We start from the raw sequence: 26,768 nt of genomic DNA on the forward strand, positions 1-26,768 counted from the left end.
TAAAAGACTAGATGGGCAACAGCTCAGCTCATTATATTATTACATCCTGTCACACTTTCATGAGCACAAGCCTTCCATCCATAGATGCAGACCACCTCCTGCAGAATAATACAGCTCAGTATTTCAGAGAAGGCAGACATCCTGAACTGGACAATTCATGCTCAAACAATCTGCACGAATAAACTAAAACAGGCCAGAGAAACAATATTTCTGTATGACTGGGTGAACTGTGCCTTTGATCTATTTTTTTTTCCTCCAATAAATCCACTTCATGTTTTTTAGTCGGCTAAGTAGATATTTATGTTACTAACCAGTTGAAGTGGCATACCTTATATTTACCTACATTCACCGACCACTTTATAAAGCGATATATACATACATATTTTTAGATATAATTATATTTGTTCAGTAAACTATGTAGGTGACAGTTCATTCAAATTTAGTGGTATCAAGAAGAAGAGCAAACAATCAATGAGCAGTAATGGAGATTTATCGTTATGATATATGTAGTAACCACATGACAAAACCATGTTTGAAAGTTCCAGCATTTTATTAATTAAAACTCATTACTGTAGCCAACATTTTAAATACATGGAAAGACTAACCATTAACTGAAACAGTATATAAAGAGGAGTGTGAAGGGACAGAAGCTGAGTTGGAGCTTAAAGGTGTGTTCAAGCTAAAGAAACATTTAGCTGAAGTCAGCTGTCATCTCTTTGTAAATAGGAACCAACTTCAGAAAAGGTGAGATGTACAGTAACAGTAAGGCCAGAGCAAGACAAATAAAACATTAAAAAAACCAAAACAAACAAAAAAAACCAAAACATCACAACTGATATCGAACTGATCCCAGAACCATGGGAGAAAAAAAAAAATCTAAGGCGGATCTGAACAGGAGCATCAGCACTATAGCGATTCAAGCAGAGGATTAACTGTTGTGATCCAGAGCATAGAAGAAAATTCTCCGCTCCAGATTATCCATAAATCACATTAAATATTCAGGGATAAAATTAACCCAAAAGTGTTGTTGTATAGGAGTACAAGTCTTAGTATTATCTGTTGCACATGTGTTTGTTAGAGAGTCGCAAATGATTTGCAACTTTAAACTATCAGATTAAGAGTTAACAATCCTACAACCAGAACAGGTTTTAGGGTTTTAAAGTATAGTGTTGCTAAAAAACAAACAAACAAAACATCTGTATAATTCTTTAAGCATCCTGGGCAGCAGCGGTTTCTGAAAAATAAAAGAGCAAAAAAAAAAGGGTACAATTTGCTGTCACAAAAAAAAGCTTCACAGTTTGTTTATGTATCGACTTAAAAGCTGCTCGGGTCTGTGGATGTCTGCCGAGAGACGGCGGCTTTGCTTTTGGCGAAATGTGTGACATCCGCACAAACAAAACTGCGATCTTGACTGACAGAGACTGTAATCCATACCTGGTTCCTTCAGTGCCTGCGCGTTTCCCACCAGCCCAGTCAGCAATTCAGTGTTCCCGTTGAGGATCTCTACCGACAGGTTGTTATTCTGCTGCTCCTCCACGATCCTCTTCTGCAGCTCCTCCTGATGTTTACAGCACACAGACACATTGTACAATCAGACACCTTTTGCCACGGGGGTGGGGGTCATGCCTCGGCTTTTAAAATGCTTGCAGTTTGCATTTTAACTGAGCGTTTTTGTTTTGTTTTTTTACTGTTAGTCTTTACGCACCTCACACATGACTGTGAGCTGTAGCGGTAAGTCGTCCACCTTAACAAAGTCGTCCTCATCAGACTTTTGGCTCGCGTTACCAGATCCCACCTCCTGAGCATAGACCCAGAAAAAAAAAAAAAAAGCAGCAAATTAAGGTTTGACATTATTTCTACAACAGGAAGGGGAAAAAAGTCACATATAGGTCATATTTGGACTTGCATCCACGCTGATCATGACGGGCGAGTCTGTGTCTGGGCTGCTTGTGGTCGTTGCCTCCTTGGTGACATCCTGACCTTGGTACATGGTGGACTCCCTCTCTGAGGCAACAGCAGAAGCCCCAGCTTTGCTCTCCTCCTCGGGGCTCTGGCACTCCACCCTCTCATGCTCCTCCACTCCAGAATCCACAGTCTCAACTGACCTCACGATTTCTGCAAGACAAAGTTTGTGAGTGTGCAAAGAGAGCCCCAAAATATTCCTGACAAGTTTACTATCGCGCACTGGCCGGGATCGAATTCCGCTGCTGAATACGTAGAAAAGGCCTCACCGTCGTCATTCTCCGAGCTCCTCTGTTCAGTTCTTATCTCTTCGGCTTCGCTGGCTGCTGTACCCTGGAGTACAACACAATTACACAGTCAGACTAAGAAGAAGCTGCTTAATAATGTAAGCTACAGCTGTTGCACACATCTCCATGGCTGACCGTGGCTGTGCTCTCCTGCTCCGCCTGTCCGTCTGCAGAAGCCTGTAAGGATGTTTGGACGTCTACAGGTCCTGCTTCAAACTCCTCGATTTCCTCCTCTTCGTTCTCATCCTCCCCACTGCCATAGTTAGTCAGCGCCTGCGTCTCTGCTTTGGAGAGACCTGAAAAGCAAAAAAAAAAGTGAAAATGAAACGGCAAAGTGGTCGGGGTGCAGGTTTAAGTGAGCAGCGATTCTCTGTTTTGATTCCCAGCTGGTTGGCCATTTTCCAGGTCGTTTTTACTGTTTGTTCTTGAATAAAGGCGTAAAATCCCAAAAGTATGTGCTTAAAAAAACCTTTAAAAAGAAAAAAGATAATGACCTTTGGGTTTAAAACTGTAAGAACATTTGAAGATTCAAAAACATTTAAACGCAATAAATTATGATTACAGATAAAGAGTAATTGAAATATTTGCACCATTTCAAGGGCACCAATCACACTGCAGATACCTTTTATTATTCTGTACTCAGGGTCAGATATCTTTCAACTTGTATACCTTTTACTGAAGCAGCCTTTCAGATCTACTAAACAGCAGCTCATTTAACATGCAGCCTCTGTTTACCTGTTAGAGACGTGGCTGCGATTAAAGTTTTTTAGAATAATGGTGTTTATTGAGCAGCTTTGTAATTGCAGAAAACACGGCATCAGAATTAGACAGCTGCACTGAAACGACTCCACTTCAGCCAGCGAGCAGAGACACTCAATTTTCCAGAGATGTGCTCCCCCTCTGGTTTGTACCACACTGCATGATAATGAGTACACATACACCTAAAAGGTAAACTACTACTTGAAGATCAAAGAAGACCAAGAAGTGCTGACTCTCGTGGTCAGTTACCTGACCTCAAACTCCACCTGTGGGGTGGAAGAAAAGAAGGAGAAGAAAGCGGAACTTTCTTAACGGGCGATCGTGGCTCAAGAGTTGGGAGTTCGCCTTGTAATCGGAAGGTTGCCGGTTCGAGCCCCGGCTTGGACAGTCTCGGTTGTTGTGTCCTTGGGCAAGACACTTCACCCGTTGCCTACTGGTGGTGGTCAGAGGGCCCGGTGGCGCCAGTGTCCGGCAGCCTCGCCTCTGTCAGTGCGCCCCAGGGTGGCTGTGGCTACAATGTAGCTTGCCATCACCAGTGTGTGAATGTGTGCGTGAATGGGTGGATGACTGGATATGTAAAGCGCTTTGGGGTCCTTAGGGACTAGTAAAGCGCTATATAAATACAGGCCATTTACCATTTAACACGACAAGAAGATTTTCGGAGCATCGTTGGGTCATGCGGGGATAACTCAGGCCGTCACAGTTCGAGGGCTGCAGTTATTAAGTCAAAACTGAGGCGTGATCAGACATCACGAGAAAAAGTTGCCAATTTTGTGTCATAAATACTACAAAACCGAGTAAAGAGCAAGAAAGTGAGGCTGAAAGAAACCTTTAATGTAAAGTTCCTATCAGAGTGGTTATCAACGATTTCAAATCACAGGATCATAATTTGAATGTTTTTTTTGTTTGCATTTTTAAATATTTAGACTCTTATCACCTCAGAAACAACCTGCCTGACAAGTAACATAATTTGCTGTTTGCAAATTAAAGCAAAGGGCTGAATTCTGTTCACTGAACATTTTTAGCCTGAGGACCTAAAGTTATTCACAAGAACCGCCTTTTCTTACTCCACTTTTCACTCACTGATTGACAGAGGCACTTCCCGTCCACCTTCTTCATCCTCATTATCCTCTTCAGCCTCCGAAGCCTCACTGCTCCTACTGTTCTTCATCTGCGTCTGCAGGTAAAGCTCCTGGGAAGCAGAGGCACCTCCCTGCTCAGCCTCATCTTGGTCCTGGAAGACAGTGAGAGACATTGTCGTTACAAAGATTAATTACTGACAGTTTCACCCAATAAAACAGTCATCGGTGTGAAGATTACCTACCTTGTCTTCATCTGTGTATGCTGGAGAAAGAGATTTATTGCCGCCACCGGCTGTATTATTCTAATACGGAGGAATAAATAAACACAGCATTAAAATTAGGATCATTCAAGCTAACATTGCATTACAAATGCTTGGAGAAAGAAAACAAAAGATGTAACCTTCTGACTGTGTTTGGCTTTACTATGCTGCTCAGCCCTGTTCTTATGTTTGTGTTTGGCTGCCAAAGCGGTGCCGCTGCTGTTGTCCAAATCCTGCATGAGCCTGAAGAAGGCCAGTTCATTGAAGAGGATCTCTGAAATCTCCACGAGCAGGTCCTCCCCGCAATCCTTCAGAGTACGGCCGACAAATTTACTGAGAGAGTCCTGGAAGAAAAACAAAGAGTGAACCGTCAGACAGGCAACTTTTCATGTGATCCAACTGCGCTTGTTGAGGCAAATTTAGAGCAAGGCTGGCATCGGTCCTACCTGCAGTATGCCTCCCAGCTGTCTGTGGAAAAAACGGACAAACTCTTTGCTCTCGTCGTTTTGCTGGGTGAGAGTGAGGACCATGCGCCGGACAGAAGTCAAGAGCTGGACGGAGCACACCTCGTCCATGTTCTCCTGTGAGAAGAAAGACGGACAGTGACGAGTCATTTTAGTCTTCAGTAACTGCTCAGAAGCGCGAACTTTACTGACAACCGAACGCACATTAGAGCAGTGTGTGGACAGCTATCATTCTCATTTCCAACTCCACATTTTATTCTTGGACTTCGCATGAGTCATTTGAAATTAATCCCTGTTTCTCTTATATTTGGTGCAAACCCTCAGTTCAGCCTCTGTGCTCAATGCTATACACCTGAAAGACACACCTTATTAAAGACTGGAAAAACTTTCTTGCAACCATGTACATTTTTGAAAACTGGGAAGAGTTTAACATAATCATCTGACATTTCAAAAGTATATAGGACAGAAAATATTGAAAAGGTTAATAGGTGCCACTTAAAGGCTAATTTGTTCAATACACATTTAGTTGAAAGTTTAATAAGCAATTACTAATAAACCACAATGTGTTTTGCTTCTGTTAAGCACAGAAAATTCACGTCACTTGAATATTAGCAAACTCTATTCACTGTCTGTGGTTTATCCTACCTTAAGGAAGGGAATGACTTCTGTCATGATGGCTTTGATCTGACGATCCAACTGCTGGGTGTCGATCTGAGGGCAGTGCACTTCGCCTCCTGCAGCTCCTGATCACAGAGAAATATATATATTAATTCAAAACGCCATCTATTTATAATAAACAGCCATAAGAAAGACCACAATCAGCCAGCCACAGGCCTTCGTTGTACACATGCAGGGTCTTGTGATTAGGTACCTTCGAGGTGCTCAGCAGGGTTAGCAGAAGGACGTTCAGCATTTGAGACGTCAGAAGTGCCTGCACCTGCAGTGCTGGCGCTGCAGGGGTTAAACTCAGCTTTAAGCTTCATGCGCTCATATTCCCTAATCCTTGCCAGAGCTTTATCTAAATGAATCACCGTGTTGCCTGTCAGAGCCGCACAGAAAGGAGAGGGAAAGGAGGAAAAAAAGGGGGGGGACACACCAAACATTTTACAATCAGTGAAGCAAGAGAAAAAGAACTGAATAATAGATTGTTTTGTATCTGTAAACAGGTTTACACCATGGGATCAAACAATGTATGGCAGCCTTGCTCTTATGATAGCAGGCCAACAAGTCAAAGTTTTACATTGCCAAAAAGTCCTGTTGTTTACTTATTGATCCTGACGTGTAAACTGATTGGTTTACCAAAACCAGCACTAACAAGCCCAGCGGGGGAAAAAAGCAAGAGGAGGTACCAGATTTGTAGTTCAAGGCAGAAGGAAAAACGTTTCAGATGAATACCTCCAAGTGGAACTTTAAAAAAAGAAATTTTCCCCAAATACATTTATATATACCCAGGTCATCATTAGCAAAAGGTTCCAGGTTGGAGGAGGTTGACATGGTGCTGTCGTTGTCCACAGATTCTGCATCATCCCTCTTCTTCATTGTGTCTTGCGTGATCCTCAGATTTTTCTCCACCACCTCCTGAAAAAATAATTCAGATTTGAGGCACATACGCTGTGGTCGCCATTTTTTTAGCATGGAAAATTAGACATTTCATCCATCACTCCTGAACGAAGCCATTATTTAGACAGACAAAAGCCTTGGCTCCCAATTAGTACAACTCTGGGGACCCTGGAGAAGAACAAAGACCACATGTCTGATCTGGCAACAGACGCACAGGCAGAACAGGGTCATTTTTTTCCTTTCTCTTTTTCCTTTTTTGAAAAAAATACTTCTGACGCGTGCCGTCAAGTTAAACTCAAAGACAATGAAGATCGGGGAGGGAAAATTAAAGTCAGAAAATAAAGAGGGACATGGAATGATGAAAGGAGACAAGACGAGGTGGGATGAAAGGAGATGAGGCCGAGAGAGAAATTAAAGAAAGGTATAATGAAATGTAAGAAAGAAAGCGAAGGGGAAGGATGACAATGAGGGATGAAAGGCTTCAGAAGGACCAAAGCGACATGGAAGCAAGAGAAAGGAGGAAGAAAAAAAAAGTGTGAGAATGCCATGCTGGGAAGCAATAATGTTTCTCTTACTGCATCACTGGTAGTCAGGCTCTCGCTGGGTGTGAGCTCAGACTGAGAGCCGGCAGCCCAAACTGCAGGACCAAGACGGGGCATCTGGTCTTCGGTTGCACTCCTCTCGGCTAGATGCCTGCTTACTATGTCCTGTAAGAAACACACAGAGAGGGTATCATAACTGTTAGATCAAGTGTTTCAGTGTCTCTATCTGCCCATGTCATGTCACAGACATATAAACATTACAGTGCATCCAAAGACACAAGCTAGAGAGAGTCCATGAAAAAGGAAGCCCATCAGCAAAAACAAAAACTGAAGCACTAACAAACACACACACACACACACACAACCCTAAGTTAACATCCCACCCGGCATGATTTCTTTATCTTGTCCACCATTGCTACTGTTTTGTGTGCATATGTCACTGTACCTGCCATGGCAAAGAGCTACAGCGCTGAACTAGACAGCAGTCAGGAAAAAGAGAGGAAGACAGCCCAAATTCCAGTAAAAATAAAAAATATTCACCCCTCACCTTTATTTGAGTTAATACTGTAATCTTGCTCAATTGACAGGATACATTTAACCAACTTCATGCAACTCTTGAACTTAACTTCCTTTTATGCATGTGGCTAGAGACTGGCCACAAAGTCAAACAATGTTAGTTCCTCTTCAAAGAAAATTTCACTAACCCTGGCTACCAGCAGCTAACACAGGCTTACTGCATCAAAACAGCAATGCTTACTTACAGAAAAGTTCAGGATCTCCTCAACAAATCGCCTCAGTATCACTTATCTGACAGAAGTGAGCTTCACTGGCTCATCAACTCATATCAGACTCCTTTCACAACAAGTTTTACAGCCTCCTCTAGAGTAAATAGACTTGGACACATGCTGACAGCTAAGGTCAACCACAGACTGACAGCCTAGACTCACTATACATGAATTATTACAGTGAAAAAAAAGTTTTATTTCCATTATTTCAGTTTCATAATCATCAGAAGCCAAAATCACATGATTAAAATTTAAAAAAAATAAATAAAAATAAAAAAAACTAATTTTGAAAAATATGATCTGTAGCCATGTTTTTTCAAAATTAGTTTTGTTTTTTTTTTTGTTTTTTTGTTTTTAAATGATCTGTAGCCAGGCAGCACGCTGGCACGGTGGTTAGCACTGTTGCCGCACAGCAAGAAGGTCCTGAGTTCAATTCCAACATCAGGCCGGGGTCTTTCTGTGTGGAGTTTGCATGTTCTCCCCGTGTCTGCGTGGGTTCCCTCCGGGTACTCCGGCTTCCTCCCACCGTCCAAAGACATGCAGGTTGTGGGGATAGGTTAATTGGATAATCCAAATTGTCACTAGGTGTGAATGTGCGAGTGAATGTGAGTGCGAATGGTTGTCTGTCCCTGTGTGTTGGCCCTGCGACAGACTGGCGACCTGTCCAGGGTGTACCCTGCCTCTCGCCCTATGACAGCTGGGATAGGCTCCAGTGCCCCCCGCGACCCTGAAAAGGATAAGCGGAAGCGGATGGATGGATGGATGATCTGTAGCCATCGTCAGCTGTAGCTCTAGTCTCAACAAAAAGCAGAGATACTTTCAAACCTCTTTCAAAGAGGTGTTCCCAGATATTTTCAGACGATTGTAAAAATCAAGTCAGTGATCAAAGTTATCTTTAATACTTGACAGACTGTATTTACAGATGTTCAGTGCCACATTCTCACACCGAATCCTCTTTCCAGCCAGATGGGAAAAAAATAAAAAATAAAAAAAATAAAAATCACCCAAAAATCTTATTATGTGAACCCAGGACATTGGATTTAAACAGCAGTTGAACATGTTGTGAAAATTTTGAGCCTACCTGTAGGGAATACAGTGCCCTCTGGCGCAAGTAGTCCGTGTTGAGCAGCTGCAGTTCGTGGAAGAGCTCAATGAGAAAGTGTGGCCGGGACTCATTCTGGGATATCAAAGTAGCTACTTCAGAGTAAATGGTCTCCCTCAGCGTTTCAAACAGTGAGAAGTCACTGCTTGCATCTGAAATTTAAAGATGTGACACCATTACAGACAGATATTTGCAAACTGCCACAAACAACAGAAAATACCATACAAAAAACTACTGACTATTTTCACAGCTAAAGATTTATCCTGCACACATGTTTAGTTAAGCCAAAAAGGAGAAGAAAACAAAAAAGCCCATGCATGGGATAGTTAAGTAATGCTAAGATCTGCATGGTGACTTTACCTGGTGCTTCAGTGCATGCAATTCTGTTAGAGAGGAAGGGTGTTCTCCAAGCATAGGCTGTGAGTAAGATAAATTAAAATTGACAAAAAAAAAAAAAAAAAAAGGAAATTAACCCAAAATTAAAATGAAATCTGTGGTCATGAAGAATGTGCCAAGTCAATTACATATATATTAAAATAAAAAGACAGGGTGTTATTATGAAAGAGAAAGAATAAACATTCTACAATAAAATAATGTGGATCATAAATAAAAGAAAACACACACACACACACAGAAATAACAGAGGAAAAGGAGGGTGCATTGATTTTACTACAAGCAGCTTCAGCCATACCAGAGGAGAGGTCGTTCCGTTTGCTCCCAAGCTTAGCCTTGCTGTCCAGCTTTTCTTGAGTAAGTTTGTCTAAAAGACTCTGATTGTGCTCCTTCTGGTGGCACGTGTCTGCGCTCTCCTGGACAGAGTCTGCAGTGCTGCCAACACTGTCGCTCTCATGACCTGAGGGAGCCACCAACAAATGAAAAGACACATACTGATAATGTTTCTCATATCAATAATTTGACACTTAGGTAAGGAAATGCAGAAAAATGCCCCTGAAGATAAACTCACAATACAATGGAACTGAATTCAACAGCTTTTAAAAGGAGCTTCCTGCATAAAATATTCAATTGGCCTCTCAGCAGGGTGCAGCATTCCACTTTTAATACCTTCACTGTTCTTGCCCTGCCCTTTGCTCCTCCTGCGGCGGCTTTTGGGAGTCTTGCTTCGGGAGGCCAGGTTGGCTTGTGCGGAGGCCTTGCGCCCGGTTTTAAAAGTCTTTGTTATGGTGGTGGGATCGACCGGCTCGGGCATGCTGCTTAAGCTTTCCTGCGACCCCTTGTCAAAGTCACGATGTCTTGATTGGTGGTTGGCAAAAATGGGAGAGGAGGAGGGAGACTCTCGGGCCTCAGCGTTAGACAGTTGATGGCGAGTGATATTGTTTGAGTAGGAGGTGTTAAGCCAACCTGCCGCCCTAAGGCAGGGAAAAAAAGAAGGTATTGATAATAATGTTCCATAAAGAAACACAAATGAGTTTTCAGGCAACATTGATTGACATACCCTCTCTCTGTAGAAGTGTTAAGAGGAGAACGCTGCAGCGGTGGAGGGAAACTCAAGTATTCTGTTTTGATTGAAGTGTTGGGATCTGACTGCTGCTTCTGATGTTCAGGAGTAGCCTGACCTACTGCACCTTGAGGAAAGTCACTCATGGAACCAGGGAACAGGGGATATAAATTAAAGCCTTCAGACAGAAAGAAAAAAAAAACAACTTAGATTAAGATGGCAATTAGGCAATTAAGTCAGACAGTGAGATTTTTTTACATTTCACACCTACTGAAGGTCCCCTTTGAATATATTAACCATTTCTAAATCAAATGCACCGATTGAAAATGTGTAATTCACACCAATAATAACATTTTTTCAATAGTGTTTATGCCAGAGCAGTCACTGGAGGTTATACTTTTAATTTTAGAGTGGAAAATAGGATTTCTGGCCAAGTGTAAAATTTGGCTTTTATAGTACATCATAATCAATAATTCTGGTTAAAAAGTGAAAATCCTTATGCAAACTTGGCCCCTTCACTGTCCACTTTAAAAACAAGTCTTGAAACCCATTTTTCCTCCTTGGCATATGACACAGTATGACCCTGATTTTATTGTTTTAAATGTAATTCTAATTATCATTTTATACTATTTTATTTTTTTGCTATTTGTGCTAATTTTATTATTTTAAATGTCATTTTAATTATCATCTTATTTTTATTTATTTATTTTTTACTTGTTAAGTGTATCATTTCTGGCATGTCAAGTGTACAGCACTTTGTGTTCAGCTGGGAGTTGTTCTGAAAGTGCTATATAAATAAATTGCTTCCTTGCTTGCTTGCAAACTTCCTCTCTTTTCAGACTCAAAAATATTTGCCCTCTCTGTCGTTTCTATTACACAAAAATTCAAAAATTATTTAGAGAATTAAACTCAAAAGCTGATAAATTTTCATATCATACTGGGAGGAAACGGGGATGTCATGTTGTTGGCTGAAGGATGCAGGGTAGAGGAGAAGGGGAGGAAGAAACCAGGAGAGGCTGGAGGGCCGGAGCTGGATTCCTGGGATGATCCCTGCTTCTGGGTTTGCCAACCTGCTGATGAAGAGGAAGGCATAGGCTGCTGCTGATGAAGAAGGTCATTGAGGACCTGCTTTAGTCTGAAAGAAAAGTGACATCATGTAGTTTCTGTACTTCATAGACATAGAGTGAAAAATACATATTGAAGTTGCTGTTATCACCTCTGGATATTGTTCTGTTGCCAGGCCAGCTGGGTGTAGCACTGGTGTAACTGGTGCATGATGAGCTGAACCTGTGGTGATGACAGGTTGTTGGGCAACATGCTGTACTGACCTGTCAGCAGAGTTTGTAGCATGTATGATAGTGTCTGTGGAAACAGGTGAGACACAAAAAGAATGCTTTTCACTTGTTGACAGCGGTTTTAATCCAAACACTGGACACAAACTTCAACCAAAGAGCATTTCAGCATCTGTGCATGTATGTGCCGAGTGCACTAACCTGCTGGTCCTGCAGGAGTGTCTGACACATGCTGGTGCTGTAGTCCAACTGTCTCTGTAGCTGGCTGACCTGTTCCTGCCAGTGATACGAGCCCTCTGTGAAGGAGAGCTCCGAGGCCCAGCGCAGGTTTTCTTGTCGCCGTGTGCCCCCCTGCTGGCTTCCAGACTGGTTCAAACTTCTTGACTGCTGCTTGGCCTTAGTCTTGTTATGAAGAAGCCCACCACTGTCACTGGAAAAGGCTGCCGGAGGCTTCAGATTGCTGCAGACACAAAAAAAAAAAAGCATGTAAATTATTGATCACTACACAGTGACATAAATCCTTCCTTTGCCACTTTGTCTGACCTTCCTTGATTCTTCCTGTTACTGTAGGAGCACAGGTTCCTGCTTGGTGAGTAGAGATGAATGTCATCATCAGAGGTGCTATCTGTACATTCTTCCTGCTCTTCTTCTTCCTCTGCGCCCATCTCAGAGCGATATTCCTCCTCATCATCATCGTCGTCGTCATCATCGTCATCATCCAGGTGGCATGGAGAGGAACCCCAGGTGGCCATTGTTCTAATAACAAATCATGAACAATGGTTCAAAACGTTTGTGAAACAATGACAAATGACAACCTAGCAGAGGAAATGCTCTGCATCCGAAAAAGAGAGCATGCGTTACACACTTTCGCTGCTATTCATCTTCAAAAAAATTATTATCTCATGAGACAGACCCCTAGAACAGAATCTCTCCTACCTTTCATCCCTGCTGACAGGCTGTGAGGGTGTAGCGATGCCCTCTTGATCTTCAATCTGGCAGGCAGAGTCTCCAAGACCACTACGCCTCTGGTGTTCAGCCATCAATGACTCTAAGTGCTTTCTTCGCTGTCTCAGTTCTTCGCGCAAAATTTGATGGCGACGCATTTCTGACCAAAGCTGCCATTTCAAAGCAAGAACAGAAACGATCAGTGGATGTGGATTATTCTCAAAGTGTAAAGTGTGTTTGATATATCACAAGAGTTGGTTTAAATAGTTAGCTAGCAGGTGTTTTGTCGTCTATGGTGGAGTCTGTCACCTCATTGTCAGTGACTGAAGAAGTAGCTGCTTCTGGGGCTGTGGCTTTGAGTACGGCTGAGTTTGTTTTGGCTCCAGACGATGGAGGAGCCGGGGCGGTTGCAGGAGTGGAAACTGCAAGTGGAACCTTCCTCAGCAAACCCTGCTGACTCACCGTGCTGGACACAGATGACTGGAAGGAAAACCAGCAGAAATACTGTTTACATCTGAAAACAGCTCGTAACACCTGACTTCTAAGCACAATGGCAACATGACATGGCTAACTGTGTTGGAATAAAATCTGTGGTTACAGTTACACTGGATTAAAATTCAATTTGTCATATAACAAAGCAAAAAAAAAAAAAAAAGACTTCTGAAGTATGAGTATAAACAAGAGATCAATGTTTTAATGTGACAAACTTTATCTACTAACCTTATGTTATGTACATTTTTCTTAGTGAGTTATTTTTAGAAATTTCAAGTTTGTTTGTGCCATTGGTTGGCTTTGCCATAACTGAGCTGCCTCCAGTCACTTGTGTGTAAACAACAACACAGGTGGACATGAACTGAATCCACAAAATTCAATTTCAAGTACTAAGAATCAGAAATAAAAAGCATTACTTACTACATTCTTAAAGCATTAACATGTCAGTTTTTATACACTGAGACTGTTCCCTTTGCCACCAGTCCTACATATAGCTGCATGTATGTGTATTAATATGAGTCAAGTACCTGAAGGTCAGGGCAAGCCCACTGCAAGTCCTGGATCTTGCCTTGGATTTCAATGAGCTTCTGACGCTCTTCATGAAGCATCTTCAGCTCCTGCTTCTGCTGACGTAGCTTCTCCTCATACAGCTTTTCTCTGTCAGAAGAATAGGGTGGGACTGATGTGATGCAACTTCAAAGTCAAATAAAGGGTTTTCAAAAAGAATATTTTTACAGTTCTGTACCTGGCTTTGCTGGAGAGGGTAATTTCTCTGGGACTCTGTTTTGATCCTGCTCCTAATGTCCCCGGCACAGAAGCCCTGGTGTTATTTGGCTGCTGGCGTAAAGCTTCATCCTCATTAGCTGTTGTTCCATCTGTGTCATCACTCTGGATACACACAGATTGGGTCAGTGCTTCTTCACTAAAATAGTCAGTCGTTTATGATCTAAGGGAACAGTTCAACTGACTGCTTTAAGCGTCTTTAAGAGTCTTTTCCTATTTTTCTTGCAGTTGCAGGTGTGTTTGTTTTTTCATTTTTGTTTTCTCATATTCCAACAAACTAATGTCTTATGTTTATTTAAAACATAAGTAAAAGTAATGGTTGTTGAATTTGTCTCCAAAAATCCAAAACATTTCTACATGTCTACTCATGTCTAAGTACTCTTACTGAATTCCACCTAAAAGCTTTGGCACAGTATCAGTGGTTCAGCTACAGCTGGTAGGGTTAGCATTTAAAGCTTGGAACACTCTGTAATCTGTTAAGTCGCTTCGTATTTCAATAGTGAACCTAAACATAAGTCCCATAAGTACCAATAAAGTGCATGTAAGCAACAGATTCCTCAGTAGTGGGATAAAATGATTAATTTTACACACATTTACAGAATCAGAGCCTCATGATGGTTTACAGTGGTTGTTGCTGGGTTTATTTAATGACAGTTTAATCTGGAGTGTCTTTGCTGTTTACAGGTAGTTTGGATTTTAAAAAAATCTTTTTACTTTGTTAAGCTACACCCAACTCATGACCACAGAACTTTGAGCATTGTTCTCTCATCTTTCTCACTTGAACCATGGCCACCAGCTCCTGCAGCTGCCACAGTTTTTGCTTCGCAGTCTGTCGATGGACCTTCTGACCAAAACCAGCTTCATTCCCAAGGCTGCTCCTCCGACTAGACTCCGATGCCTCGCTGTCTGGAGCCACAGCCTGCGCCCCTCGCTCATTATCAAGACCATCTTCATCCTTCAACAAATTATAGGGGATGTCTCTGTTGTACTGGCAGTCTAAATCAAAGCAAAGTTACAGGAGTATCACTTACAGATCACAGAAAAACAAGACAAAACATTGGTCTGACTTTGACTTTAAGTGGCTGTTCAAGTCAAAGAAATAAAAAATGAAGGTTAACATTATTTTATACAATGGTCAAAACACAGCAGAAGACAACACATATAATGAGTTTCTCATACATAGGATTTTATTTGGACATGCCACCAGGTATTTTAACCCTCTCGAGGCAGGCGTTGCTGATTTGCAACAGTTAAAAACTAACAACCTGATTACCCCACATACATATTTTATGAGTTGTTTTTTTTTTTACTCAGAAGTACCACTGCAGGACTTGGTTGTGCATTAGCAACAAAAAGTTTAATTTTAGCCTGAGAGGGTTAAAGACTCTCACGAATGCTTGGTGCCTAATTTTTACAAATTTTTCTGCAGCCTGACGCCGGTTATCTGGCACCGCTTTAGTCTACAGGAAGGATTTGACAAGATTTGACATGGGTTGTCAAACAAGCGGCAGACTTTCACACCAGCATTACAAACTTACTCTCAGACTGTACTACAGTCTGAGAGAATGGTTGGTGAGCAATTTTTACAATTTTTTCTACAGCAGTTTAGCAGCAGTCAACCTTGTTGCTTTTATTTTGAAAGTTTAAACCCCAAATGGTAGATAGCCCCGCAAGTCCTTCCCATGTCATATTTTCCCTACTGGCTAGCTCAATCTGTTATGTAATTCAGGTGCCGTACTCCAACTACACCGTCTTGGACTGAAACTAAAATTAAAAAATTAAGTGCAGTATAAGCTTATATAAGCCTATTATGACTAACTCTGTTATTCAACTCACATATTCTTATTTATAAAATAACACTAACACCATCAAGTGTGTGTCAGTCTGTGCAGTGTGTACCTATAGCTGAGGGGATGTTGAGGCTTCGAAGGTTTGCTGCTGACCGGTTGTTGATCTCACATTCAGTGTTGAGCCTGCCGTCCCGGTTGTTTGTGGCGCCACTCCTGGGGCTGCGCCCGTTGGTCAGGCTGTTCAGGTCTGCCCAGTTCCCACCGCGCTGTGGGTTCCTAAACAGATAAGGTGCAGTGACCGTTGCGGTGTAGAATTACTTACACACAATCACCTAATTACTAATGCTATCATATTGCAACTTGGAACCAGTGACAATAATAACCATTTTAACAAAAGATACTGAACTTGTTAACAAAGATTAAGAAATTCAAAAAACATTTTATTCATTAAGTTACCCACCTGATGTTAGTTACAGGCTGGCGGTTCTCCTGCTCCGAGTCAAACATGGCCTCAAACATCGAGCCATCCTCCGTCTCATCTTCCTCGTCCTCCTCCTCATCATCGTCATCTTTCACGTTTTCATTTACTGCGTCTACCATCATATCAGAAGTCTGCTCGTAGTACTGGACCAACTCTCGCAGTTCATTCAAGCGCTTGTGGACCTCCTTCAGCTTCCTGCAGGAAGTGAATGAAATGTGAGTATATGCTAGGTTTAATCATTAAAAATTAAGTGACAGGCCAGGAAAATATTTTCACATTTCTCTTCCTTTTCAAAGGCTAAAGTATAGAAAAAAGAAAATAAAGACTGCCATAAACGAGGAGGTCTAGTGTCTTGTTCAAGAGCACTTTAGAAAAGGATGAAACTTGTCAACAGGAGGCCGTGTGGAAGGTTTTGTGACGTCAATGTTATACTATATCCCCACTCCCTGTACAGCAACCTGCTGTTGATATTTGACCTGCCTATTCAAGCTGTGTCTTTGTTTGCGTACGCACCTGAGCTTATCTGCTGAGTTGGAGCTGTCCTGCTGTTGTGTAATTGAAGGATGAAAGGAAGTTGAGGCTGAGGCCCCAGAGGTCAGAGTGGATGGAAACTCTGAAGATCCCCCCATACTCAGACTGTACTGTGCTGACAAGCCGCGACCTAAGTGAATCCACACGCAATTCATCAACAACTTTAGAAGAATAAAAGCCATGTAATGGTTGAAAAGAATGCCTTAAAAATACTCATACGTGAGTTATTATTGAGTGTCTGGTCTCTGAGTGAATGCAGCTCCTGCAGGATCTTGTCCATGGTCTGCTTTTTGTCTTGAAGTTCCTGGAGTTTGGTGAGTTTGGCGCTGGCAGCTGTTGCTCCAGTGTCTAGACCAGTGTGTGGGCCAGAGGCAGAGTGGAGGAGCGGCCTGTGTTGAGGGGGGCCAACAGGCTGCGGAGTCCTAGACCAGCACACCTCTCTGGAGAGGGAAAGACTCTCTGCCTGACGCCGGTTATCTGGCACCGCTTTAGTCTACAGGGAGGATTTTTCAAGATTTGACATGGGTTGTCAAATGAGTGGCAGACTAACGCCATTCACACCAGCATTACAGATTTACTCCCAGACCGTACTAAACAAATAGTCTGACATGACTGGCTCTGATGGAACTGATATGAATCTAATGTAAATCTAAAGTCTGTAGACTGATGGCTCAAACAGAGGGGATAAAATTATATGATTTATGGACATGAGAGAGTAAATTTACAGTTTCTACCATACCTGAGAGTCATGAAGCTGGTTGTGGAACCGCTGGATCAAATCGTTTAACTCATCATTGAGTTCTGAGGTGATGCTCAGACCAGAAACGCTGCCTGTGGTTTCTGTGACAACTAATAACAACAAAGAAATTAAGAGAAAAAAAAAAAAAGAAAAAAAAAAAAACAGATTTATTTGTGTCAGTCACTGAATATAAATTTCAACTCTTAACACCTTTACCAGAGAATACTGATTAATGTTTGTAAATACATTAGCTCTGCTGAATAAATATTTCCTGAGAATATTCCATCTAAGATGTCAGGAATGCATAACCGACCGTTTGTGAGACAAATCGTTTTAAATTTTTCCTCTAAGACCAATTTACACAACGATGTGATGTGAATGATCATTCTAACCCTACACACTAATAGTCTGTACACAGTGATTATGCCTGTCACTTTTTACTGTATATCTCACCAGTGTCTTCAATCACAGCGAGTGCCTGCTCTGCACTGTACTGCATGGCCATTAGAGCTTCCTGTCGGCCCTGCAGGGCCCTGAGCTGCTCCTGCTGCTCCAGCATCTTCTTCAGCAACTCGTGCTGCTTACGCAGATTCTCCAATTCTTCTTTCTGGTCAGCACGCATGGCTTCTGGCCTTCCTCCCTAACAATGCAAACCCACAGACAGTCAGCATTATTTTACCAAAAGCCATGTTAACAATACTGTACTGCTACTGAACAAGAAGGTTAGAAGAAATAAATAAGACAAGATAAAAGCCAGAGGAGGGACAAAATGTTTAGTTTCCATTTTCTCATCACAGAACTCAAAGACAAAACAGAGTGTGTACGTACTGCACATATGTATATAACAGCTGTACATACTGTTGCATTTGAAGCATCTGAAGATCGAACTTCTGTGTTAAGAGAAGTGCTCTCTGCCACTGAACCTGAGCCAACTGCAGAGTCCAGCGTCCCCACATCATCTTCCTCATTCTCCTGTGCCTATAAAAGCAGCAGAGAGAACAATCAGTGATTGTAAAAAAGGATAAAATCAAGAACTGGCATGCCTATATACTCCCTCTCGACTGCAATAGATGGTGATGATAATTAATTGGTAGACTACAAGGCTTAAGACTAAAATGTATCTTTCTAGAAATTTTAATTTCTCAGAGAAAATATTAAATAAAACTACACAAAAAATTAATAATAATAAAAAAAAAAATCACAGAACAATAAAAAATGGTAGTTACAGTTTTTATAGCATATTATAGCTTAAAATATGATTAAACTATTTATTAAATAGCGTGTGGAATAGCCCAAAGACAACAAACTACTGTAGTTATGAAGAAGCCAAATTTGTAAAAGAAAATAAATAAATAAATAAATAAATAAATAAAAATAATAATTTCCAAATGATGTTAAAAGCATGAAGCAGATTCTAAAAGATATTCGGGTGGAGCTGGAGAAACAAATATCAAATTTACCAGCATTTTCTGCAGGAACCGTAAATAGGACTTCTCCTGCTCCTTGAGGTGGTCGATGAGATGAGAAAGACGCTCCACGTTGGCCGGCACGTCATTTTTTTCCACCAGGTCATCCCGCATGGAGCTGGCCTTACTGATATACTCGCGGATCTGTACCAATTTGCTCACCACCTGAGACCAAAGAAAAAGAGGAGGGTGGTGTAAGGGTGTGGGTTTCAGATTGAAAATAAAGAGTAGACTGAGAAAGACTGTAGGATAGGTGAGCAAGCATCTGTAAGGAAGGCTCAGACTGGGCTAAACAAGGGCAAGAAAGGGGGTTGGGCGGAAACACTGGGCACAGAGGGTGGCATATTTATAAAGTGCCCTAAATACAGCCTCGTTTCAGCTGCACTGGCTCTCCCTCACTTTCATCCTAGTTCTCGTTTCTCAGAGTTGAGTGCAGTAACACACGGACGACGACACATATATGTATGGATAGGTTATTTCACTTGCATAAAATATAAATATCAAGAAAAGATCAAAAATTTTCATTGCATCTCAGTCAAATTAACTATAAACATAAATGTGTGTGTTTTTGGTAAGTGCCATTTACCTGCAACACTTCAACAGTCCACACTCTGTCTTTGCTGGAGGTCTTGTACCTGCCCCATAAACTAACTATAATTGCTATTCACCACGTGTAGCTGGTTTTAGGCCTTGTTCCTTGCTTGCAAACATTTCTTTGCAGCATCTGAATGTTAATATTATATACCACAGATAACAATATAACCCCTTTTTTGCAATTTTACATTGAGTAACATTCTTAAACTTTTAAAGTAGGCATTCATAGCAACTAAGCATCCACTCAGCCACTGCAAACTGATATTAACTTATTTTTAGATGTTCCAAAGTTTTTTTTGCTGAAATTTTTCCAACTTATGAATTATTCAAATGATATTGGTTGCATCCACTTCAAACATAGTGTTGCATTTAAAAATAACAAGCAAGTTAGCAGTTTCAATACTTCACATGTCATTTTTGTCCTGTTTTGATCAATACAAGGTTTCAATGATGTGCAAACATGTTTAACACACTGTTAAAGATTCAAGTTCCCAAATAGATCTCCTCTAACTGCTTTAAAAAGTCTTATTTTCCTCATAGCACCATAGGCTGGTCAGAGTTTTCAATCATTAAAATTCCTATCTACTTAATGGATTGATATGTCTGCAAACTGCTCTCCACTCAATCATCAAAACTCCAAGACATCAAGCGGACATCAAACAACAGATCAAATTAGTAACAACAAAACATTACCTGGCTGCTGTCTATTCTCGGCTCTCCTCTGCCATGTTCCCTGTGCGACGAGGGCAATCTGTCTGTGCTGCCATGACCGAGCCTCGGAGGTTCCTTCGTAGGAACGACAGGAGTTAATGTGTCTCTGAGTCCTTGGCTCTGCTTCTTAGTTTCCTTGGTGATCACTGGAGTAGCTGGGGCAGAGGAGGAGGGGGGGAGCAGCTCCTTGCTTTTGTTAGTGTTTACATGCAGAGGTAGGAAGTTATAGGGCTTCTTGTTCTCGACAGCTAACTGGCGCTGGTTGTTGGCAGCTGTGACGCGCCCCTGGGAGTCACTGCCGATGCTCCTCTGAGTAAGAAAAGTCATCACAAATCAGACAAATCACCACTCAAAGTTTTGGGTATTTTTTATTTTTTTATTTCACAAACTGCAAGTGAAGTAAATGTTCAGAATTTTGTTTCTTTAAAGCAAACATCTGACAAAGGATAAATGAATATTGTAAAGGTATGTAATTTTATTTATATATTTATCTAACTGCCTTTTTTTTTTTTTTTTAAACACTCTCCTCAACTTCTAGCTTTCTCCACTAATGAAGAGCCAAACAAATAGTTATATATTAACAATCTTCTCTTTTGCTTTCTCCATTTACAATCCCCAAATTCATCTCCCACGCTTGTGTGCCGCTCTGTCATTCTGCCACCCACACTGGTGCAACAGAACAAGGTCAGTCAAACAACTCTGTATCAAACTATGAAAAATATTCTGCTATCACTTCCCGCAGCGACTGCTGAAGTGCCACAGCAGATTTAATCACTAACTTTTTAGTTTGACGGTATGATAAGTGTAGCCTGACAGATACTGGGACTTCTGAGATCATTACCATATAAATTAGTTAATAAACCTGATGTTTTAATGAATCTGACTACTGAATATTTTTGTTCCCAACCGGCAACAAAAGCAACCAAATTTTTTAAGTGAAACAAAGAAATGCGAAGGCTGGGACACCCGAAGCTGAAAAATAAACTGTCCCTGACTCTGGTAGCCAAGCTATAACATTTTTTTGTGTCATTTCCCAGTTGAAATTTATACCAATGATATGTCTGCAACCTGCTCTCATGAGCCAGTATGACTTGTAAGCCTTACTCGATTCCTGTGGCATGCATGTGCATTCCTGTAATTGTTTTTCCTAAAAGACAGCAGCCATATTCATCCAGTCACAGGAAACACTGTCAGATTATAAATTCTGTATTGTGTTACTGCACAACAGCTCTTTGAACAGAAATCAAAAGCAACAAATGAAGCCAGTCAACATTTTTATACAACACCACCACCTGAGACGGGACATAGGTGTCATATCACTAACAGTAAGTCATGCAAGCCACTTTTTAGTAATCTATCACAGTAATACCCATTAACAAAAAGCAAAGCATTTTACCTCATCCAGGTCTGTAAAATTGATCCTCTGCCGGAGTTTGTCTAGTTCAGCCTGGTCCGGTACAGACATTTGGGTCGTGTACTTCATATGGGGGAAGGAATGAGGAGTGCGTGCTCTCCTGCGACCTGCCCCAGGAGTGGACTCTGGCGAAATATCATTAGTGAGGCGGCTTTCCACCACCGCAGCTGACAGCTTTTTCTTGTTTTTCTCTGATGATCGGTTGGCTTTCTTCTGCTGTACACCCCAATCCTTAGGAAAGCACACACAAAAAACAACATTTGAGGTTAATTATTATTCAAGGTAAAATCAATGAAATGTATTTATTTTAAAGGAGAGTGCAGTTTAACATAGTTCCAAAATGGACATGAAACTGATCAGAATCAGAATGAGAGAAGCTTTATTAATCCCGTAGGGAAATTGATTGACAATTAATTACATAATACTATCAAAACAAAACTAAAATACACAGTGTAAATAGCATACAAAAGAAAGTAGGATAGACGGCTATAAATGGGAGTTACCATAGCGTTTATATCACTTGGTAGAAAAAAAAGATAATGAGCTGTACTTCAAAAAGAGAAAAGTCCTTTATTGTCATTGTACATGTACAATGAAATTATGGGGCTTCTACCATTCTGACATTCAGCATTGGGCCAGCCCTTACCATGTTGTTCAGCCTATCTTCAAGACTGCAATTGCTTACAGTCCAGTTGTGCAGCTCTTCTGCACTGTCATCAAAAGGTGTACCTCCAGTTGCCATGCTACCCTCCTACAGCTTGCTGAAATTCACAAAAATTGTCATACTGGTCAGCACAGAAAAAGCACTCAAAATAAGTAAGCAAAAAAAGTAACACACAACTATATCAAAATGACACCCCGTGTGGTTAAGCAAACGCTTCTTAAAAGCTTGCTGGAATCCACAACAGAAAGACACCACACTGAACCACGGACTGAATTAAATCAATTTCTTCAATGACAGACAGGGCATTACGCATCTCATTAAAACGAACTTGACCTTGTTCATAATTTAACTTTATGACTAAGGTCACTTGGCTAATCGTATTTAGCTATTAATAACAACGTACGGTTGATTAAACAGGCTCTGAATAAAACTTCATCAACGCTTCACATGATGGACAGTCACAGTTAACGGTAAAGCTAAATATGCATCAGTTCTTACCAACAGAGTTTAATTAGCGGCTTTATTTTAAAGCTCGAAAGCATCAGTACCTCTGCGCTGATCACATAAACGTGCCGTCTGTTTCGGTACCCTGTCTCTGAGCGCTAGCTACCGTTTGGTTATTGTATGTGGCCCGCTCGGATTCCCGGGGAAAGCTAAGCTATGACATACTCCCCCCAGCGCGCGGCGGCTTCTAGCGCGAGCTTCATTCCTGTACTCCGCAGGAGAATTTATAATATTACCAACAAGAAGTCCAGCGACGAGTATTGCAGCAGCTGGTGTTGGCTATAAACACAAACCCTAGTATCAGCGTACACATCATATTTGCTAAACTTCACTAGCACAACACTTGTGACCTAGTTCCGTCCCGCAATCGCCATGGCAACCCCGACTAACCCGTACCAGCTAACCCGGTGTTTAACGTTTACGCTGGTCTACAAAAGAATGAGAAAACTAGTGTTGCTAGCGAGTGGCTAAAGTTGTCAAGCTTGCCGATGGAGCTGGCTAGTACTAACCAGCTCCCAGGCTCGCCGTAGCAGCTGCTCGCAGTGCAGCTAACTTTAAATGTATAGGTAAAAGTTCGGTCTCACAAATATCTCGCGTAACGACAGCTGAAATACACTTAAAAGCTGCAAATTCGGTCATTTATGTGGATAACTTAAGGTCTGAATAACTTCTGTGCCACCGCACATTAGCATCAACGTAGCTGTACCAAAACGTATCATGTTAAGTGATGGCTTTTGGTCATTTTGTTAGGACTGCACTTGCTAAGGTAGCTAGCTTACGTTCCAAGATAAGAAACGGTGGTGTCACCGTTCAGAGCCAGAAACGGACAGAGATGTTGTTGCCCGTCGTTGTTCTTCATATACGCCAGAAAGAGCTTCACAGATTCTCTCTTCGTCCGGTGAAATCCATTTAATTATTAGCAACGTTTCCGAGACGCACCAACTAATGGACGCATCCCTAGCGTGACATAACATATACACTCCCGCACGGCAGGCGGCGTCAGCCTCTGGCTGACGATCGCAGGAAGTGCGTTTTCAGGAAACAGCAACACTGTCGTACGCTGTTTTTTGTTCTTAAACTTACACGAACGTGGTATGAGGTTATTTACACTGGCCTGAAGAAAACATACAGCCGACCATTCTAGTCCCTTACCGAGATTGGATTTTGAACGCAAATTTCAATCTTTGCCTTCGAACTACGTAAGTTGTGGCTTCGGTTAATGACTTAGTTTTCATAGCTTATGTAAGCTAGTTAGCAAGGGAAAGCTAACCGCTTTCCCGTCATCAATCAAATCTTAAAATTGTCAAAGCTAGCGGTTTTATTTTTCACTGCTTGCATTTTTAATTGTTGTTGTTGTAATTTTCAGATAAACGATGGGTTCGTCTAAGAAACATAAGGAAAAGAGCCGCGATAAGGACACAGAGGAGCGCCGTCGTGAACATAAGAAACATCGCCACAAGGAGCGCGACAGAGACACTTCGGACCGAGACAAGGAGAAAAGAAAGCGCTCCAGGTCCAGGGAAAGAGGCAGACGGGAGAGCCGTGGGAAGGGTGAAAGGAGCAGCGGGGAACCACGAGTGAAGAAGGAGAAAGTAGATGCGGGATATGAGGAAAGCAATACTGAAGTGCAGCCTCAATCTGCGAGCGGAGATGCATCTCTCAGCATCGAGGAAACAAACAAACTCAGGGCAAAGTTGGGTCTGAAGCCTCTGGAACTGAATGAGAACAAGAAAGAGCTTGGGACCAAAGAGGAACCCATGGTTGCAGAGACCATCAACCCCGTGGTCATCCAGCAGCAGAAAGAGATGAGAGAGAAGCTTGCAGCTTTGAAGGAAAAACGCATACTCAATCAGAAACTGGGGAAAGTCAAAACCCTAGCTGAGGATGACTGGCTGGATGACACATCCTCCTGGGTCGAGAGAAGCAGAAAGCTGGCAAAAGAAAAAGAAATGGCAGAAAAAAGAGCCAAACTTCTGGAAGAGATGGATGAAGAGTTTGGTGTCAGCAATCTGGTAGAGGAGGAATTTGCTCAGATTAAACAGGATGCGTACACATCTCGAGATTTAAAGGGACTCATAGTGCAGCACAAAGTAGAGTCTTTCTCTGAGGGCCAGACTGTCATCCTGACCCTTGAAGACAAAGGTGTTTTGGAAGAGGAGGAAGATGTGCTGGTAAATGTGGGACTGGTGGACAAGGAAAAGGCAGAAAAGAATGTGGAATTAAAAAAGAAAAAGCCAGATTACAAACCTTACGAAGAAGAGGAGAGCGTTGACGACATGGTTTCATTTAAATCTCGCTCTGTTCTGTCAAAGTATGATGAGGAAATTGAAGGTGAGAAGAAAAAGAGCTTCCGGTTGAATACAGGTGGTTTTGCAGATGGAGAGCGAGAGCGCGAGCTCCAGGCCATGAAAGAAATGCTGCGAAATCAGGCCCAGTCCTTGGAAATGCCTGCGCTCTCTATCGCCTCGGAGTACTACACACCACAGGAAATGGTGGGCTTTAAAAAGACAAAACGTAGAGTGAAGAAGATCAGGAAGAAGGAGAAGACATCCACTGCAGATGACCTTCACCTCGATGACACCCGCAGCTCTGACTTTGGCTCCAGGACACGTGGCCGAGGCCGCAAACAGGAGGATGATGAAGACCAAGAAGTAAAGAAAGAGGAGAAGGTGGTGACGCATGAAATCCCCCTACTGTCTGACGACATCAGGATGGCAGAAATGGACATAAGCGACGATGAGGAATTTACCCCTCCTGAGCCAGCTGTAATTGAGGAGGATGAGGCAGAGCAGGAGCTGCAGAAGCAGTTGGAGAAGCAGAGGAAGCTGAAGCAAATGCAGCTCCTGAAAGACTCTGGGGCGAAGGTGGCAGAGCAGGTTAAGAAGCTTGTTAAAGATGACAATGAAGACGATCCTGACAAGAAGAACAACATTGTTTTCAATGCTACCTCAGAGTTTTGCAGAACCCTGGGTGATATCCCAACATACGGACTGTCAGGCAACAGAGAGGACCAGGAAGACATTATGGACTTTGAACAGGAGGAGGAAAAAGATGATGCTGGAGGTTCAGACTCTGACATGGATGAGAATGTTGGATGGAGCACAGTTAACCTGGATGAGGAACAAAAACAACCAGATTTCGCCACAGCCTCTGCCACCATTTTGGACGAGGAGCCCATCGTCAACTCCGGCCTCGCTGCTGCCCTGTTGCTGTGCAAAAATAAGGGTCTGTTGGAGACTCAAATGCAGAAAGTAGCACGTGTCAAAGCGCCAAAGGGTGCCCTGCCCAATGGCGACTACTGCATCGAGGACAAGATGGGCTTTGATGACAAGTACAGCCGCAGGGAAGAATACAGAGGCTTCACGCAAGACTTCAAGGAGAAGGATGGCTACAAGCCTGACGTCAAGATTGAGTACGTGGACGAGTCTGGGCGGAAACTCACTCCAAAAGAAGCTTTTAGGCAGCTCTCCCATCGATTCCATGGAAAGGGGTCTGGAAAAATGAAGACCGAGAGGAGGATGAAAAAGCTGGAGGAAGAGGCGTTGCTGAAGAAGATGAGCAGCAGCGATACTCCTCTGGGAACTGTGGCTTTACTGCAGGAGAAGCAAAAATCCCAGAAAACGCCATATATTGTGCTTAGTGGGAGTGGAAAGAGTATGAATGCAAACACCATTACTAAATAAGCATGTATTATAATTGTGTATAATTAACGTAGAAACATTCAAGTACATAGATAAAATACACCACACACATACACATCTTTTAATTAATGTCTACGATTTAATGTCCTAGTTTATAGAAGCTGCATTGTTGTGTTGAAGAATTGTTCAATAAAATCAGTACAATTCAGAGGAAGTGTTTGGTTTTTCCTTGTGTTTGGAATTTACATGATTAATTCAGATCACAGCTATATTAAGTCATAAAAACAACAAAATTATTTCTCTAATATTGTAGGTTATTTACTTTACCACAAAAAAGATTACTGTACCTGTGAACTAGTGCTATATAAAAACCTGGATATATTGAATTGAGCACTGTGTGTTTAAAATGCCTTTTAGTTTCATGAAAGCTGTTTGAGTAGGGTCTGTAATTGTGCCCTGGCA

At 41.9% G+C, this 26,768-nt stretch overlaps 2 protein-coding genes across 2 annotated transcripts; one reads left to right on the forward strand and one right to left on the reverse strand.

Annotated features, from left to right (window-relative positions):
• Positions 1-639: 639 nt before the first annotated feature.
• Positions 640-23,658, reverse strand: pcm1 (pericentriolar material 1). Its single transcript, XM_085356865.1, has 40 exons — positions 23,445-23,658; positions 22,144-22,258; positions 21,480-21,728; positions 20,066-20,392; positions 18,773-18,943; positions 18,171-18,290; positions 17,766-17,952; positions 17,313-17,422; positions 16,793-17,066; positions 16,556-16,703; positions 16,022-16,237; positions 15,671-15,837; positions 14,550-14,767; positions 13,734-13,876; positions 13,516-13,645; positions 12,806-12,976; positions 12,488-12,666; positions 12,095-12,307; positions 11,753-12,011; positions 11,476-11,621; positions 11,198-11,394; positions 10,257-10,437; positions 9,866-10,170; positions 9,495-9,656; positions 9,164-9,220; positions 8,783-8,955; positions 6,950-7,081; positions 6,263-6,392; positions 5,686-5,853; positions 5,460-5,557; positions 4,797-4,931; positions 4,491-4,694; positions 4,333-4,392; positions 4,092-4,242; positions 2,385-2,545; positions 2,232-2,295; positions 1,907-2,115; positions 1,706-1,798; positions 1,435-1,558; positions 640-1,234 (listed from the first exon to the last, which is right to left on the reverse strand). The coding sequence occupies exons 2-40, from the start codon at positions 22,237-22,239 to the stop codon at positions 1,209-1,211; spliced, it is 6,354 nt and encodes a 2,117-aa protein (XP_085212991.1). The 5' UTR covers positions 22,240-22,258; positions 23,445-23,658; the 3' UTR covers positions 640-1,208.
• A 55-nt stretch (positions 23,659-23,713) lies between these two features.
• sart1 (spliceosome associated factor 1, recruiter of U4/U6.U5 tri-snRNP) lies at positions 23,714-26,466 on the forward strand. Its single transcript, XM_085355769.1, has 2 exons — positions 23,714-23,864; positions 24,032-26,466. Exon 2 carries the CDS (start codon positions 24,039-24,041, stop codon positions 26,346-26,348), a length of 2,310 nt encoding a protein of 769 aa, XP_085211895.1. The 5' UTR covers positions 23,714-23,864; positions 24,032-24,038; the 3' UTR covers positions 26,349-26,466.
• The last annotated feature ends 302 nt before the right edge of the window (positions 26,467-26,768 follow it).

This window comes from Diplotaxodon limnothrissa, linkage group LG6 (genome assembly GCF_057381915.1).
Source record: "Diplotaxodon limnothrissa isolate DT_005_m linkage group LG6, D_limnothrissa_male_GT1.1, whole genome shotgun sequence".
In the NCBI taxonomy this organism is placed as follows: domain Eukaryota; kingdom Metazoa; phylum Chordata; class Actinopteri; order Cichliformes; family Cichlidae; genus Diplotaxodon; species Diplotaxodon limnothrissa.